The sequence below is a fragment of the Capsicum annuum genome, chromosome 2, assembly GCF_002878395.1.
Source record: "Capsicum annuum cultivar UCD-10X-F1 chromosome 2, UCD10Xv1.1, whole genome shotgun sequence".
In the NCBI taxonomy this organism is placed as follows: Eukaryota; Viridiplantae; Streptophyta; class Magnoliopsida; order Solanales; family Solanaceae; genus Capsicum; species Capsicum annuum.
This window is the reverse complement of record NC_061112.1, coordinates 24,898,212-24,915,350: the sequence shown is the minus strand read 5'-3', so window position 1 is coordinate 24,915,350 and position 17,139 is coordinate 24,898,212. Positions and strand designations below refer to the sequence as shown.

Below are 17,139 nucleotides of genomic sequence, written 5' to 3'. Positions count from 1 at the left end.
GCTCGTGCAGAACTTTTTGAAGCTCGAGGGGATTGAGACAAGGGGATCCTTTATCACCAATGTTGTTCATTTTAGTTATGGAAGCTTTGAGCAGGATGATGGATAAAACTGTTTTAAGGGGTTGCTTGAAGGGTTTCAGTGTGGCGTCTCGGGTGCAGTTGGGGTTGAAGGGACAATATCAGTGTCTCTTTTGTTGTTCGCGGATGATACCTTGGTCTTTGGTGATGGAACTGAAACCAACTAGATTGTTTAGGCCAAATTCTCACTTTCGACTTAAAATTAACTTGAAGAATTGTGAAATATTTTCTTTTGGGGAGATGAATGATATGGATCGCTTGGTGGAGTTTTGAATTGTAGGGTTGAGGCTCTTTCGACTACATATATTGGAGTTCCCCCGGGAATTTGGGTATCAAGGCATTTTCCTTAATTGGAATAGCTTTCTTCAAAACTCTTTCTTTTCTCTTTTCTTCTCACCTCATAGTTTTGAAATGAATGTCTTTTTTCTTCTTGAAAGCACGTATCCGCGTAGAGAAGCTAGGGCTAGAGCAGCAATCTTATTACTTCCGGCTGATTGAAAGGGAGAATAAGACTCTTTATTTGCCTTAGTTTGCTAGTGTCGGGCTTATGACGTGAACGACTAAGGTGCTTCAAACAAGGATCTCACTGTGTGGAATTCGGTTATTCAAAAGGCCAAGAAGAGACTAGTAAGGTGGCATGCAAGATATTTATCCATGGGTGGGAAAGAAGTGCTTATTAAGAGCACTCTCTTTAGCATTCCCACTTACTACTTCTCTTAGCTTTTTGCTCCAACTACGACCATTGATAAGTTGGAAAAGATTCAGAGAAATTTCCTTTGAGATGCGGTGGATGGGGCAAAAAGTTTCATTTGGTGTGTTGGGAGGTTGTCACATCTCTTAAAAAATGGGGAGGAGTGGGTGTTAGAGATTTAAAAGTCTTTAATAAAGCTTTATTTGACAAATGGATGTGGAGGTTCGGGGTGGAGGTACAAGCTTTATGGAGGGGGGTGATAGGTGATAAATATGGGATTAGGGATGGGGGATGGAGAACTAGAGATATTGTTTTGCCATTTGGGTGCGGCCTTTGGATAAATATCATGAAGGGATGGGATTCTTTCGTGGAAAATATCTCTATCAAGGTTGGTGAAGGGAGGAGAATATTTTTTTGGGATCATAACTGGTGTGGGGATATAATTTTGAAAGACGAATTCCAGAGTATGACAGATTATCTTGCAAAGAGACTGACTATTCACCAAATTAGGAGGTCTCAAGGGGGAAAAACTTTTTGGGATTTGAGATTTAGAAGGGATTTTCAAGATTGGGAAGTGGGCGAGTTCCAAAAGATTGAAAACTTTCTTCACAAGCAAGTCAATTTGACGGATAATCCCAATGGCGGCAGTGGAGTCTTGGAAGTAATGGAGTGTTCTCTGTGAAGTCTTTTATGAGAAATTTTTGGTTATGGAGAAGGGTGAGTTTCCATGTAATGCTATATGGATTCAACGTGTGCCATGGAAGGTGTGTTTTTCTAGAGGGGTGATTTTGACGACCCAAATTCTTAGAAAGCGAAAGGTTGTTTGCATTAGTTGGTGCTGCATATGCAAGGAGACGGACGAGGATGTGGATCACCTCCTTCTACGTTGCGGGCTTACCATGCAATTATGGTGGGGATGGTTTCACACTCTTTGGGTAATGCCAAGAACTGTGAAAGATCTGATGGTCAGCTAGAAGAGCAGGAGAAGGCGGAGAAGACGAAGGGCTTGGGACATGGTTCCGATAGCGTTAATGTGGGTAGTTTGGAGAGAGAAATAGAAGAGCTTGTGAAGGTGTTGAGTCGAGTTTCTTTTGGTGTAGGCAGAAAGTTACTTCTTGCTTAGAGGATTGGGTGGATTTAGTAGAGCTTCATATTTTGTAGAGTTTTGATCTTTTGGTAACCTATGTATGCGACCGATTTGGTCATGTTTATGAATGAAAATACTTTTACTTGATTAAAAAAAAACCTTGTCTCATTAAATATCAGCTGCGCCTGATCCAGTCAAACCATACATCTGAATCTGAATATCTCCTTGAAATGTCATAGGATTTAAACCTTGCATTATAAAAAAACCTATCTTCCCCTATATCAATTGAAACTCCGGCCAGAGCAGCCGGAGAATTTCTCCCCTAGAAAGTGGAAAAAATCCAAAAAGGACTAAAACTGGCAACCTCGTAAAACGTGCCTGAGAGCATTCTTGTTTACAAAATCTCTTATCCGAAGGGGAAAAGAGCTCACAGTTTATATTAGCACACAACTTAATATCTCTTAGCCAATTTAAGATTTTGTGTTAGGCGGTCACACAATTTATCATGGTAATTGAGTAGATCTCGTTCTAGATTCCGCTCACGGCTATCTGTCAACAATAATATTTCTCTGTGCGTATCTCATTAAGAAGAATCCGTCTCCATATGAGGGGGCATGTTGTAGACATAAAAAGAATTTCACTTTTTTTTTTTTTTTTTTAAATTTGAAAATTGTAACTTTCAATTAATAACGAAAACCAAATACAAATATGTTGACGCACTATCTATCCAGTAAATTCAGTGCCCAATCTGGCAGAGTTATTGCAGAAGTCATGTTCTGCAACATAGACTGCCTTTAGGTGCAAAATTCAAGGCTCATGTGCTGCAACATAGACTGCCTTTTGTTGCAAAATTCAACGCTAATGAGATCTGGTCAGGAATAATTAAGAAGTTTGAAAAAAAGGTTAGCAAGATGGAAAATGCAGTATCTTTCTTTTGGAGGATAAGTAACATTGGTTAACAATGTAATGGACACCATCCCTACTGATCACATGTCCCTTTTCCCTATTCCAATAGTTTGAAAAAAGGCTAGCAGGATGGAAAATGCAGCATCTTTCTTTTGGAGGAAGAGTAACATTGATTAACATTTAACAGTGTAATGAACACCATCCCTACTGATCACATGTCCCTTTTTCCTATTCCAATAGTTCTCCAAGAGCTTGACAAAATTTGAAGGAATTTTCTATTGGAAGGCTATACAAGGATCATAAGAATGTGCAAAATTGACACAACCTAAATCCCAAGGGGGTCTGGGTACCAAAGATTTTGCAGCTCACAATAAAAACATGATGATGAAATGGTTATGGAGGTAGGGAACTGAAGACATTGGATTATGGAAAGAGATGATCAAAGCTAAACATGGTGAGCTTACTTCCTGGTGCACAAACTTCAGCAGCTGCATATGGAGTTGGCCTATGGAAAAGCATTAGCAACTTTGGCCCAATTTTGCTGAGTGCAATCACATTTAGAGTTGCGGATGGATCTCATATCAAATTTAGGAAGGAAAATATGGTTGTGAGATACAACTTCGGGTGAGGAAATCCCAAGTTGCCACATCATTGCAGCTGAACCAGATTCAGTCGTAGCATCCAACAAATGAGGTGACATTTGGGACCAAAGGTTCAGGAGAAACCTGCACAACTGGGAGCTTAATGACATGTTGGCCCTTTTTGCCAAATTACAGCCTTGCTTCTTTTCGCCCCAAGAGCCTGATAGATTGAAATGGTGCAACTCAAGAAAAGGTCACTACACAATCAAGGAAAGCTATCACAGCTTATGCTCAAGGAAATCAATGATTGACAAACGGTCTGGAAACATATATGGAAGACTAAATTACCTATCAGAGTGATCTGTTTCAGCTGGACTGCATTGCACAACTCATGCTACACACAGGATAATCTCTCCAAAAAAGAAATTCCAGCTTGCCAACGGATGCTATTTCGGCCACAAAGCACACAGAAAGTGTCAGCCACTTGCACTGCACCATTGCTTCAGACGTTTGGAATATGTTTTGCTGTTTTTTTTGTCTTTCCTAGCTCATGCCCTTCTCTGTTAGGTACGCGCATGAAAGTTGGAGTTCATAGGGAAGTTGACAAAGCCAGCAAGAGTATCTGGATGATAATCGTTGGTGCTATCTTTTGGTGTTTGTGGACAGAGAGGAGCAAAAGATGTTCTGATGGAATCTCAACTTGTAGTAATCTTTTGCGAGGCAGATGTCTAGTTAGCCTTTTTAGTTGGTCCAAATTGACACCTATAAATAATTTAGAACGCTTCTTGGATTTTTGTTAGCTCTATAGTTTAGAAAGAAGCTTCAAGTCCTTAGTTTTGTGAGCTGAACTGGTCTATCCTTGTACACTTGCATCATCTTGAGAAAAAGCAAAAACCAAGTACAAGACACAGGTTAATTTGAGGGACAAATTGTTAAAATGCTCTCGACACAGTTCCCCAAAAACTCTCTTACTTCCTAGGAGAGAGAACCACCCTCCTATTCTGGTGGCAGCTTGCTGGAATCATCCTAATCTTCTTCTAAGCTAATACCTCCTATGTTAGTTTATCTCCCCTTCCTTTATTCCTCCACAGCTTTCTTTTTCCTTCAGTGTGGATGAAAACAGGATCTATTTCAATGCCGACTTTAAATCTTTTGACAATACTTGATGGACTTCACATAGTGTAGTATGGTATGAATGGGTTGAGAGAAGTCATAGGCTCATGAGAAGTTCAGTAAGCAGTAAAATCTTGGAATGGATCTTGTTCCACTCTCCCAGAACTTCACAAGAGATTGCTATGCAAAACTGGATTGCGAGGTAGTTTGGAAGGCCCCATGGAGTTCTACTTCAATACAGCATCACTCTTGCTTCTACATCTTTGGAGTGCTACTAGTTCTATTCATAGAATAGCTTAGGGAGCTCAACTCTTGTTCATTATCCCCTTACTTCCCATGCTAAAGGAGCCGTATCTTGCCTTTTATATTTAAAACAAGTATTCAACTACACCTCAATCTCAATCAACTTGGGTCGCTTATGGTCTGTTTTCTTGAGAAATTAATTATTTTATTGATGTAGATGGCTGTAGTTCTATGTATAAGAAATATACTAAAAAGAGAACTTAGTCAAAGTGCGATTATACAACTAACTGGATTTTCATTATTGCTCAAAAGTATACAAAAGAACATAAATGATCTTCTAATATGTATATAAGATATTTTAACCCCTTAAGGAGCTTTCTGGGTATTCACTTTCCAAATATTTCATGTGAGTGCCACAGAAGCCACTTTCCATGCTTAGATCCTCCTTTGCCTTCAAAACCCAAACTAATAATAAGTCATTAGCAGTGCCCAGCATTACTCATTTGATAGCAAGCATAATTATGTTTAACACCAACTGCTCCATGTAATATTGAAGTAGCAGGTTATTGCCATGGGCCATCTTTGCTTTTGAAACTTATCCCAGCTTCATTTGTTTGAAGCTAATTTTCACTTCCTCTTTAGATTCATATACCCCTCATAGGTACTAGGCAAAGCGGTCAGATGAGCTCTCTTGGACTATTCATTAAATTTGTTCATAGTCTCCACCACTAGTAGAAATGATCCAATCATTCCTCATACTCTTTCTGTTATGGGATTGTTTAAAATATGATCCTAATAGTGGACTCAGGTAAGCCTCGAGAAGCAATCCATCCTTATGATTGAGTTCCTGCTATCTGTGCAATGTTCATCTCTTCAATGTGAAAACATTACTCTTGTTTAGGTTAATATTCAATCACGATACTGTTTGGAATTGTAGTTCGCTTTCTTCATCAAGTTGTACGAGCCATCTCTATATTCAAGAACATTATTGTGTAATCTGCAAACATTAACTGGACCGTACACTGTTCAGACTTCATTACTTGAAATGACCATGTTCCAAGAGATACTGATTGAGCATATCTCCTACCACCAATTGTTCTTCCTTTACCAGAATACAAGAGTAATTATGAGGAGAAACAAAAAGCTAATTCTTAGAGCAAATCATTTACCTGCTGCCTACACATCCCTAGGGAAAAAGAAGAAAAAGATTAATATAGCGAGCAACACGTTTCCAATGTGAGAACTCAAGAGGCAAGTGGAAAAAAAAAACTAAAAATAAATAGATATATATCCTATTTTCCACGCAATATATATGGTCCATAATGGTTGAGCAGCGCAGGAACTTTTAAGCAAGATGAGGCTCTATATTGTGAATAGGGGTGCATATGGTTTCAGTTTGAGCTATCCTCCACAGGTGTCAAAGTTTGTGCAAGTGAAATGCTATGGAGACGGTCTATTTTTTTCCAAGGCACTGGAAATTTTGAAAAGAGTGTAAATGCTCCCTACGTAACAATCATATCAAGGAAAGATGAGATACAAGTATTGCGAATTTCAAACCTATGAGGATAGAAAGAAGCATCTACATGAGTGTTGCACTATTGCTAAGGTACTCTCTATCAGATGTAAGAAAACGTTGGATGTGACAGCTTCAACCTCCCCAAATGCATTTGTTGAAAAAAGACAAATCCTAAATGTTGCAACAGTTGTAAATGCACCAGTAGACTCCTGGATTAAAGAAAGGTATAACGGCACAGGCCCAATTGCCAAGAGAGTTGCCGTTCGGGCTCAACCTTTGAGGTCTCACAATTTTGTCTTCTTGGGTTTAGTCTAAATGTGTGTCAATAGTTGAATCATGAACTTGCTATGATCTCTAACTTTGCCCTCCTGTTCCACAAAAAGAAGTCTGTGCATTGTTACACTCACTGTCCCTTCCCCCGCGACTCAGCATCCTCGCCAAGATTTTCCCCACCACTATACTAGGGAATGTACCAGCTCTAATACTATTTATTACAGCCTAGTCCAACTTCCAAGGTGTCACCCGCTCTTACTATCTTTTGGAGCTACACGATTTGGTAATCTGAACTCACCCGTATATGATCCCTAACTTTTGCCTCCCATTTCATTGTGGGTTTTCCTAAGCCAAGCTTCACCAAAAACACCCTTTCAACTCCAACTACTAGCGGTTGGTGAACCGTTACAAAGGCACATGGTCAATTAAGGAGTTTTGAGCTTAATATAGAAAAGGTACAATTTGGAGAAAGTTGATCAACTTTTGTGTAACTTTGGTGAACAGATTTTCTTCCTTTTCATTATTTTTTTAAGGAGGGGAGTGTATAAGTATGGCCAAAGCAAGGGGATCCAATTTTTCCTATGTTGTTTATCCTAGTGATGGAAAGATTGACTAATATAACATATAAGACAATATCAAGGGCTACCAGATCGAACTTACAACTAGATTGCAGTAGTTATCTCTTAATATTTGATGCTATGATTTCTGGAAGGAGAAAACAGAGGCAATTGTCTGCTGGCTTGTCACTATTGTTGAGAACAAAAATGATTCCCCACTTTGCGGTGTTAAGAAGTGGAAATAGTTTTTTTCCTTTTTTATTTTCTTTTGTGGTGTTCTCCAAGAAATCATTTTCTGCGGAATTGTATTTTTTAAGAGAAATTCCTTTAGGTCTTTTCATACATATCTCAAATTCTAGTTATTTCTATTCATAGCGTGTCATGAGGCATTAGAAACTTGTAACTGATCGTTGAGCTTAAAAGCGAATCTCGCTGGCTCACCATATCAACTTTTGGTTATATTACTTTCTCTTATATTCGAAAATTTGATTCAAACCAGCATTAATATTGATTTGAAACATTTTTCATGTTAACTCAATACACACCCATGCATATGTATATAGATTTGAAACTTAAAACTGAAATATTAGCTTATCTTTTTTTTTTTTTTTTTGAAATGGTAACATTTTTGCATTCAAGTCAACAGGGCCTGTTATGGCCAAAGTTACTAGGAATAAAATCTAAGTAAAAGCTACAGAAAAGTCTGATAGATAGCTATAGAGACTCCAGGAACTGCATGAGAGTCTCTGTGTCAGATATATGCTCGTGTATGCCAAAAATGCAAAAGCAACATACAATTAAGCTTTATCTTCTGTATCGGGTTGCTTTTGTTCTCTAGACATCTTGAATTCCTTTCCTTCAAGATAGTCCAGCATACGCAGCCTGGGATCATACTCCAACTGTTTTCTTTAGCTTTTCTTCCTCCTTTCCTTCTCCAACTAGATAACGTAGCTAGTGTATTCATTGGCATTGTCCAGCTCAAACCAATCCTTGCCAGAAATATATCCACAGTTGAGAAGTCACCTTACAATGCAAAAAAAGATGACTATTTGTTTCTGAATTTCTTGCACATGGATGGCAGATAGAGCAAAGGTGTATTCTCCTTAGCTGGAGTCTGTCTTGTGTCAAGCAAGCCCCCTTAACTACCAACCAAGCAAAACAAGCCACTTTGTATGGTATCTTGGTCTTCCATAATTGCTTCCAAGGCAACTGCACACTAAGATTGCTGTTATGGTTCCTCCTATGATGTGCTGTTTTGACCGAAAAAGGTCCTGAACTGTCTCTCAGCCACCATAATCTATCTTGCTCTAGTGAGACTCTGTTGAAAGAGTGCTGAGGAATCCTATGAATCTGTCCATCTCCCAATTATTGAAAGGTCTCCTGAAACTAAGGTCCAACCTTGATTATTCCAAACTTCTCTAATATTAGCTCTGTGTTTTTGATTTAGTAAGAAAACATCTAGGTGTTGAAGTCTGAGGGCCAGATCCTAACCAGTTATCTTCCCAAAAAGAGATCTTGTGACCATTCCCAACTCTGAATCTAATATTGATACGGAAAATCTGCCTTAGATTTCTAATATTCTTCCAGAGACCCTATATAGAGTGTTAACTTTTATGGCCTTCCATGCATCTTCTTCTCCATACTTCTCTTTAATCACCTTCTTTCAGAGAGTTGATCTTCATTTGAATAACTCCATAGCCACTTCATGAGCACACTTTGATTTTGCTTCCTTGGATTCTTTACACGAGCCCCCTTGTTGTTTGCTAAGTGTCAGGTTTTCCATTTGAGAAGGTGGATGCCTCTTTTATCTTTGTTACCTTGCCACAAAAAATTGCTTCTCAACATATCCATTCTTTTTTCAACCCGAGGTGGAATAGGGAAAAGAGACATCATGTAGATAGGTAGAGCAATTAGGACATTATTTATGAGAACTTGCTTGCCACCTAAAGAAAGATACTGGCTCTTCCATCTGGTAAGTTTCTTCTCACATTTCTCTAACACCCCATTCCAAATTTCTATGGATCTACTATTTGCTCCAAGTGTCATGCCAAGGTAAATTGTAGGCAAAGATCCCACTTCTCCTAATATTCACGCACATTGCTGGAACTTCTGAGGATCATTAACCGGAAACATTGAACTCTTCCTCCAGTTAACATGTAATCCGAAACCTCTTCAAAGATAAAAAAGGGCAGCCCGGTGCACTAAAGCTACTGCTATGCGCGGTGTCTGGAGAAGGGCCCCACCACAAGGGTGTATTGTACTTACCTTGCATTTATGCCAGAGGCTGTTTCCAAGGCTTGAACCAGTTAATCCGAAACTTCTTCAAAGATAGTCAGAATAATTCTCAAAGTCTTCATTTTCAGATCTGCGTCACATAGGATGATTGCGTTATCAGCATACGATAAATGTGTAATTTCCATGCAATCGCCTTGCTTGCTATTGACCTTGAACCCTCTGAGCCAACTATGAGCCAACTATTCCTCTGAGCCGTAATCAACATGTCATTCAAGCCCTCCATGGTCTACAGAAAGAGGAAAGGAGTAAGAGAGGATCTCCCTACCTCAGTGCTCGGTGTGAGGGGAAAAAACCTTCCAGGGATCCATTTATCAAAATTGAGAATTTGATAGTACTGATACAAAATCTAATTCAATTCACCCACTTTGAGCCAAACTCCATTCTCTTCAGCATATTAAAAAAGAAACCCTAATTCATATGGCCAAAGACCTTTTCTATGCCAAGGATCCCAGCTTTCTTCTCCTTAATTTTGGAATCTAGACATTCATTTGCAATTAGTGCAGCATCCACGATTTGCCTGCCTTGGATGAAAGTCATTTGATGTGAGTCCACCACCAATTTGTGCATTATTGTCTTGAGCCATTCTGTCAATAACCTGGAGATGATCTTATATACACTGCCTATGAAACTGGTAGGCCTATAGTCCCTTAACTACTTTGCATCATTTTTCTTAGGGATCAAGGCTATATACAATACAACAACAACATACCCAGTATATTCCCACCTAGTGGGGTCTGGGGAGGGTAGAGTGTACGCAGACCATACCACTACCTCAGGAGAAGTAGAGAGGCTGTTTCCGATAGACCTCCGGCTTAGGACCAATAATAGTATAACAAACATAAAAAGTAAGCGCATATAAACTAGTATGATACGCAAAACAAACTAAGAGTATAATAAACACAAAAGATACGTGCATAATAGACTAGTACGGGATTCAAAATAAACCAACACCACTAGCCCCAAGATAAAACTACAACCACAATACTACGAACCAGAAACTCCATCCCCAAAGGAGCGCTCCCCTACTACTACCGACACACTTCCACCCCCTAACCCTCTACCCTAATCCGTGTCCTTCACACCTTCCTATCAAGGGTCGTGTCCTCTGTAAGCTGTAACTGCTCCATACCATGCCTAATCACCTCCCTCCAATATTTCTTCGGTCTACCTCTCCCCCGCCTAAAACCATCCATAGCTAGAGTCTCACACCTCTGCACTGGAGCATCAGGCCCCTCCTCATCACGTGCCCGAACCAACGTAGCCTCCCTTCTCGCATCTTATCCTCCACCGAGGCAACTCCCACCTTCTCCCAAATAATCTCATTCCTCACCCTATCTTTCCTGGTATGCCCACACATCCATCGCAACATCCGCATTTCCGCCACTTTCAACTTTTGGATGTGGGAGGTCTTAACTGGATAACACTCCGCTCCATACAACATACTGGACTACCACTTTGTAGAACTTACCTTTAAGCTTCGAGGGCACCTTCTTATCACAGAGGACTCCCAAAGCGAGCCTCCACTTCAACCACCCTGCCCCAATATGATGTGTGACATCCTCGTCAATCTCACCATTACCCCGAATTATAGACCCCAGATAACTCTCCCTCTTCTGAATGGCCTGAGAGTCCAGCTTCACAACCTCTCTATCCTCTTGCGACATATCGCTGAACTTACCCTCCAAGTACTCCGTCTTGGTTCTACTTAACCGAAAACCTTTAGATTCAAGCGTCTGTCTCCCTATCTTTAATTAACTAAGCCCGGACCTCATGAAACTAGTATGTACATATACACACACACACACACACACACACACGTGCACATATATTGTTAATTCAGTTTCTTTACTTTCTTGGTTTTTATTTTTCGAAATCCAAAACCAAATAAAAAAACAAAAAAATTAAATTCTTAATCCGAAACTAAACCAAAAAATCATAAACCATTTCAAATTAAAATTCAATTTGATTTGGTTTGGTTTTTCAATTTAATTCTAATAATGCACACCCCTATGCGTAAGTGTGGCTAATTCAATTTCGCACATTAGCACAATCAATCAACAATAACTCACTCCAAATTAGTTGAGTTAGCTACATGAATTACTTGTGTTGATGCTTGCTCTGTTTGTCCCTTTCATCCCAAACTAAAAATATTACTACATAAGTACGTTTTATGCAGCAACAAAACACTCCAAATAGTTAATTGCTGATTATAGTGCCTGCAATTTACTAGGATTTTCAGTATTAGGCTCTACATTTGGTTATGAATAGTAGCATAGTTGTTTAGTCACCATACATGTACGTATTATTTGTAGAGGCTTTGAAGCTGGTGTCTTACACATGACATTAGCAAGGTAAACTACATTGACTCAATTCGCAGGAAAACGAAACACGAAAGGTGTAGGACCCCATTGCCCAAAAGAATATTAAAAAAAGAGCCACCAGGAGAAAGCTTTATTGGAGAGGCTAAGGAAATAGACCCATCAAAAAGCAAAAAAGATGCATAACCCTAGAACAAGTTCTCAGGAGTTGAGACAAAATCTCCCTATATCTCAGCTATCAACTATCAGGGATATATGAGATAACTTATCCCATCACTATGATATAAATGGTGGGATAAATAATCCCGGGACTACCTAATTCCAACTGCAGGATAAAATAATCATACATTTCATCCCAGGATTATTATACCTTATACCTCACACCAAACTAAACTTCGGAGATTCTATGGAAAATTGAAAACGTCGAAGTAAGTTGTGGCTTATAAATAGGCAGATGAGGAGATAAGGGGCGACGGATATTCATGATATTCGGAAAGATTTTTGTTTGTCGTTCGCTCTACTCGCAGAGCGGTATACCCAAAAAAAAAAGTGACTACTTATATCTTCCTGCTTGGAGGGTAGCTCGAAGAGTAATTTATTGTGATTTCTGGGGGTGACTCTGCGCCCTGACTGATTTTCCATCTGTTGAGAAACCACTTTTGAATTATCTCTCAATTAGGGCTGATATTAAAAGTCATTGAACGTCCCAATTAGACACTTCGCAAGATAATTCTTGTTTTCTGTTGACTGGGCAGTGAAGCATTCTCAGAATTGTTTGGCCAATTAGTAATTTTTGCTGCTTGAAAATTTGCCTTTGGATCTGCAAGCTGAAACCGTGGATTTACGGCCTTCCCAAGAAATCTTTTGATCTTCCTTGCTATATCTTCCCACCCCCAGTTGCAGTCATTCTCAGGGATGATCACTGATGCTCTTTTCTCCCCCAGCAAGGATTCTATTCTCACATACCATCCATGGATGTTGAAATTTTGGACCACCCTGTATGAATAGGATTGGATCTTCCTCGCCTGCCTTCTGCATCGATTTCCTCTTACCTGAGAAACTTCAAGGAGTGCTTAACAAACCCAACGCAGATTTGCTTCATCGATTCTGATGCTGCCAGTAAACCTCCTCTCACGTTTAATCAAAGTGAATGACCGATCGCAATCTTCACTAATGTTTAATAATTCAAAAGATTTCGCCTGCAATAAAAAATATTCTCTCCCATGTCTAGAGAAGAGAGAAGTCACCAGAGAAAGTTGACAGCAAACTTTAGGAGAGAGAAGATTGAGAGGAAAAGTTTTGGCACATTTTCCAAGTCAGAGCACATTTTTGTTACAGTATTTCTGCTTGGTTATTAGGTCTTTGCCTCATTGCTCATTGGCTCTGTCTTGACGAGAGCAACACTAAACAATAAATCTTTCATCTAGTTGTAACTTCTTCAATTACTTAATTCATATAATTGTTGTTTCAGCTTATACCATTTATTCTTCAACTACACATATATTTCGCTTTTTCTTCATTTGTGCCTTTCTTCCTTAAAACACACAAATGAAGAATAAGCGAAATATATGTGTAGTTGAAGAATAAATGGTATAAGCTGAAATACTCTTGATTGTGAAAATTTTGGATTGCTAACATTATGTTTGCTTTGATCACCTCCCAAGAGTGGATGTAGAAACCCATGTTGAAACCATGTGGCCCTGGTGCTTTATCAACAACACAAAGTTTAATACTATCAAGAACTTCTTGTTCCTCAAAAGGTTGCGGTAGCCAATCCCTTTCCTGAGCAGTGATTTCAGGACCTTCAATCTGATTGAACTCTGGTCTCCATCTTTCTGTCTTTGAATAGAGTTGCCTGTAGAATTTGATTATTTCCTCCTTAATAACTCTGGGCTGCTCTGTTTCAACCCCGTCAACCACTAGATGGTCAATGCTGTTGTTTCTTTTGTGGGCATTTGCTGTTCTCTGAAAAAACTTTGTATTTCTGTCCCCATTTTTTAACCATTGGACTCTGGACCTTTGCCTCCAATGAATCTCTTCATTTACTGCCAGCTCTTCAAATTCAGTGGATAGCTTTTCTCTTAATGCCATTTCATTTCTTCCCAAGCCTCTTTGTTGCTGAACAATATCCCATTCTTCAATTTGATTGAGGATGCTGATTTTCTTCATTCTCAAGTTACCATGTGTAGTTAGGTTCCTTTCATTAAGCTTGAACTTCAAGGCTTTTAGCTTACTTGGTAATATGTAGTCTCGCCTGCCTACAGCATCAAAAGAATCCCACCAAATCTTAACTTGATCTTTGAAACCATCCACCCTTAACCACCAACTTTCAAACTTGCAATAAGTTTTTGAAACATCTCAGCTACCACATCATTGAGAAAGAGGCCAATGATCTGAAAAGACTTTTGGGAGCATTGTCTGCTTGATGTTTCTAAATTTCTCATCTCATTCAAGGGAGTAGAGAAATCTGTCTATCCTGGTGCTGGTCCTGCTGGATACCTGAGTGCCTCCCCTAGCCCAAGTGTACTGTCAACCACTGAGAGGTGGATCCACCAACTCTGCATCTTCAATGAAGTTGGAAAAATCTTTCATATTTCTAGACAGGGAGGTTGCATTCTTCCTTTCAGAGACGAACATAGTTGTGTTGAAATCACCACAAGCTACCGAAATGTCTTCACATAGTCCCTTTGGATCCACCAATCTCTCCCGAAGTTCCACTCAAAATCTTGATTTACTGCCTTGAAGCTACACGTCAGAGAATGTACTCCAGTGCAGATAAGCTCTCCCTTCCAAATTCTACTATCCCACATGATGAGAATTCCCCCTCTAGTGCCACTTGCTTGCAAACATTCAAAATTTACCCACCTATTAGCCCATATCTCTTTCACATAAGAAGATATGTCCCCTGCAATTTTTATCTCCTTCAAACAGTTAATGTCTGCTCCCCACTGGTGAACTAGGCTTTTTAAGGTAGTTCTCTTTCCCCTACCATTAATACCCTGCACATTCCATGAGGTGATATTTATTTTTATGATCCACCTTAAAGTGTCAATCTCCCCCCAGCTCTGCTACCATTGTTTTTGAAGTTCATGTTAAAGATTAGGGCTTTGAGTTCCTGTATTCCTTTCCGTTTTGGTGTTCCAGAGCTTTCTGGAATTGTTGGAAGTTTCTTAATGGTTCTCATGGTATCAATCTTCAAGAATAATGCTCGAGTCTCTTTCTCACAATTATTATAATTGACCCCAAATTGGTTTCATATTTTGGAACATCCCTAAGTCCATGCCATAAACTGAAGAAACAGTATTGACTGGTTCGGCATCCTTTAACAGCAAAGGAATCTCTTCAGAAAAATCCATTGGTTGCATGATAGAAATAGGAGAGGTATTGTACTGTTGTACCGTTTCGTCACTTGTCAAAGTGTGTTCTTCTTCCCCTGCCAGAATCCCTGTATCCTTTGCACTGCTGTTGTGATGATGTTCGTGTTGGTGTTCGACTACCTCCAGGTTGGAGGTTGGAGTTATCGAATGGAGTCGGTTGTTTTTAGCACTGACTGCCTGGAGTTCGAAAATCATGGGTCTGTTTCCTTGGGCTTGAGTATATCAGCATTGTTTCTCAATAATTGAATTGGGTCTGGGCCCAATTTATTTCTGTGGCCCAAATCTTTCTTCAGAGTTGGATCTTTTGTTTTAAAGATCTCTGTGGCTTCAGTGTGTCTCTCACATGCGTTTTTTTTAATAATCGGCTCCAGCTGTCGGTGCATCCGCGTGCCCAAAAGCCTGCGTTGGTTCTGTTCATAGTTCTGTCACCTGTTAACTTTGGGTGTTCTAAAGGTCAGTCTAGTCAGTGTGTTTAACCGGCTCATTTGTGCTTGCACTTTGTTTCCACATATTTGAATTGGAAAGATCGCCATAGTGTTTGTTAGTCTTTTTTGTCTCTCCACTTTTAGGCTGTTGTTTACTCATTATTTTCCTTTTCCCCTTTTTGTTCAAGGAATTTACTCCCGATGCTGAAAGATACGATGTTATTTGGGTTCAGTGGTGCATAGGGCATCTTGCTGATGATGACTTCATGGCATTCTTCAAGAGAGCAAAGGTGAAGTGATCTTCTAAATGAGTGTAATAAGTAGCAATCACACTAATCATATGTCCCGGATCCAGTATAATATGGATATTTCACAAGCTTCAATTTGCTTATGAAACATGTGCAGCAGTGCAAAAAATCTACAAGGTCCATGGGCCTTGAATAATCAATCAGAAGCAAACATGCTCCTTTGAAGTGAAGTTGACAATTTATGGAAAATTAAAAGATACAAAGCATATATGAATCTATTACTATATATAATAATTACTCCCTCCGTTTAAAAAAGAATAACCTACTTTGACTTGGCACAAAGTTTAAGAAAATAAAGAAGACTTTTGAATCTTGTGGCCTTAAATTAAAGTTGTGTCAAATGTACCAAAATGCCCTTTAATAAAGTTGTGTCAAATGTACCAAAATGCCCTTTACCAGAAAGTCTAATTCCCCAAGATTGTGCCTTCTTCCAGCTTAGTAAGCTGGAAGAAACATTTGACTGGACTTTTGAGTTTATGCATCAAGGGAAGAAACATGTATTAAGGGGAGCAACTACTCAGCTCAAGAGTCAAGACAACTAAAGCTAAGATATTGTGCAAGAAGTCTGTGGAGCAAAGCAAATTTTTTTTATGATATCACTCACCACAACCACAACCACAACCACAAACATAGATCTTCAATGTAACGATATTCATTCTGCACAAGGTACTGAGTTGTTTCCTGCTCTGTCTGCCTTGATAGAGCAGTACAACTGTAGCTTTGGAGTTCCCATTAATTACCTCCCTATAGAGGTCTTTTTAATCATAGGACCCCAGTCATAGATTCTGCCACATCTGTGAGTAGAAGACTATGTAGAAGATATCCTGGTGTAACGAAAGTCATGATCGTGAAGTTGGTACACGAGATGTTAATGTTAGACCAAGGGGTTATTTAACATAGCACCACTCCATATGCTTCACCAGTTGTATTTGTCGGCAAAAATGATGTTAGTTGGAGACTTTGGTTGTCTTGATCGGAGTTTAGGCCCTACACGTAACGGGCATCCCAGACCAACGAAGACCTAAGGGAACCCTTTGCATAATATCATGAGCATTTCATTTGTTATGCGGAAGAATATCCCATTAAGGAAGTTCATTTAAAATATAATAAAAATTAACCAATTGTTTGGAACAAAACAACGTCCGAAGCCTCTAACAGAAGAGTGAAAAGTCTAAGTCGGGATATTGCCCCGACAATACCATAAAATGGATAATCAAAGTCTAATATGAAGAAAAACCATCCTTCCGAAAGATGGAGGCTCATCAATTGCTTAACCTGTCCCGAAGAATCCTAGTGTTGCATAGAACTACAAGAAAATGCCTCCGAACCTACATCATGAAATGATGTAGCGTCCGGGGATGCTCAGTACAAC

General features: G+C 39.4%; 1 protein-coding gene across 2 annotated transcripts in view; it reads left to right on the top strand.

Moving 5' to 3' along the window:
* LOC107857634 (alpha N-terminal protein methyltransferase 1) overlaps positions 1 to 17,139 on the top strand; it is a 52,762-nt gene that overhangs the window by 21,091 nt on the left and 14,532 nt on the right. The window contains exon 5 of one of the 2 annotated variants that reach the window (XM_016702490.2): positions 15,648 to 15,749. The exons of the other annotated variant lie outside the window; for it this stretch is intronic. Coding sequence (XP_016557976.2) covers positions 15,648 to 15,749 — 102 coding nt within the window. The remainder of the gene's footprint in view (positions 1 to 15,647; positions 15,750 to 17,139) is intronic. 2 annotated transcript variants of the gene reach the window in all.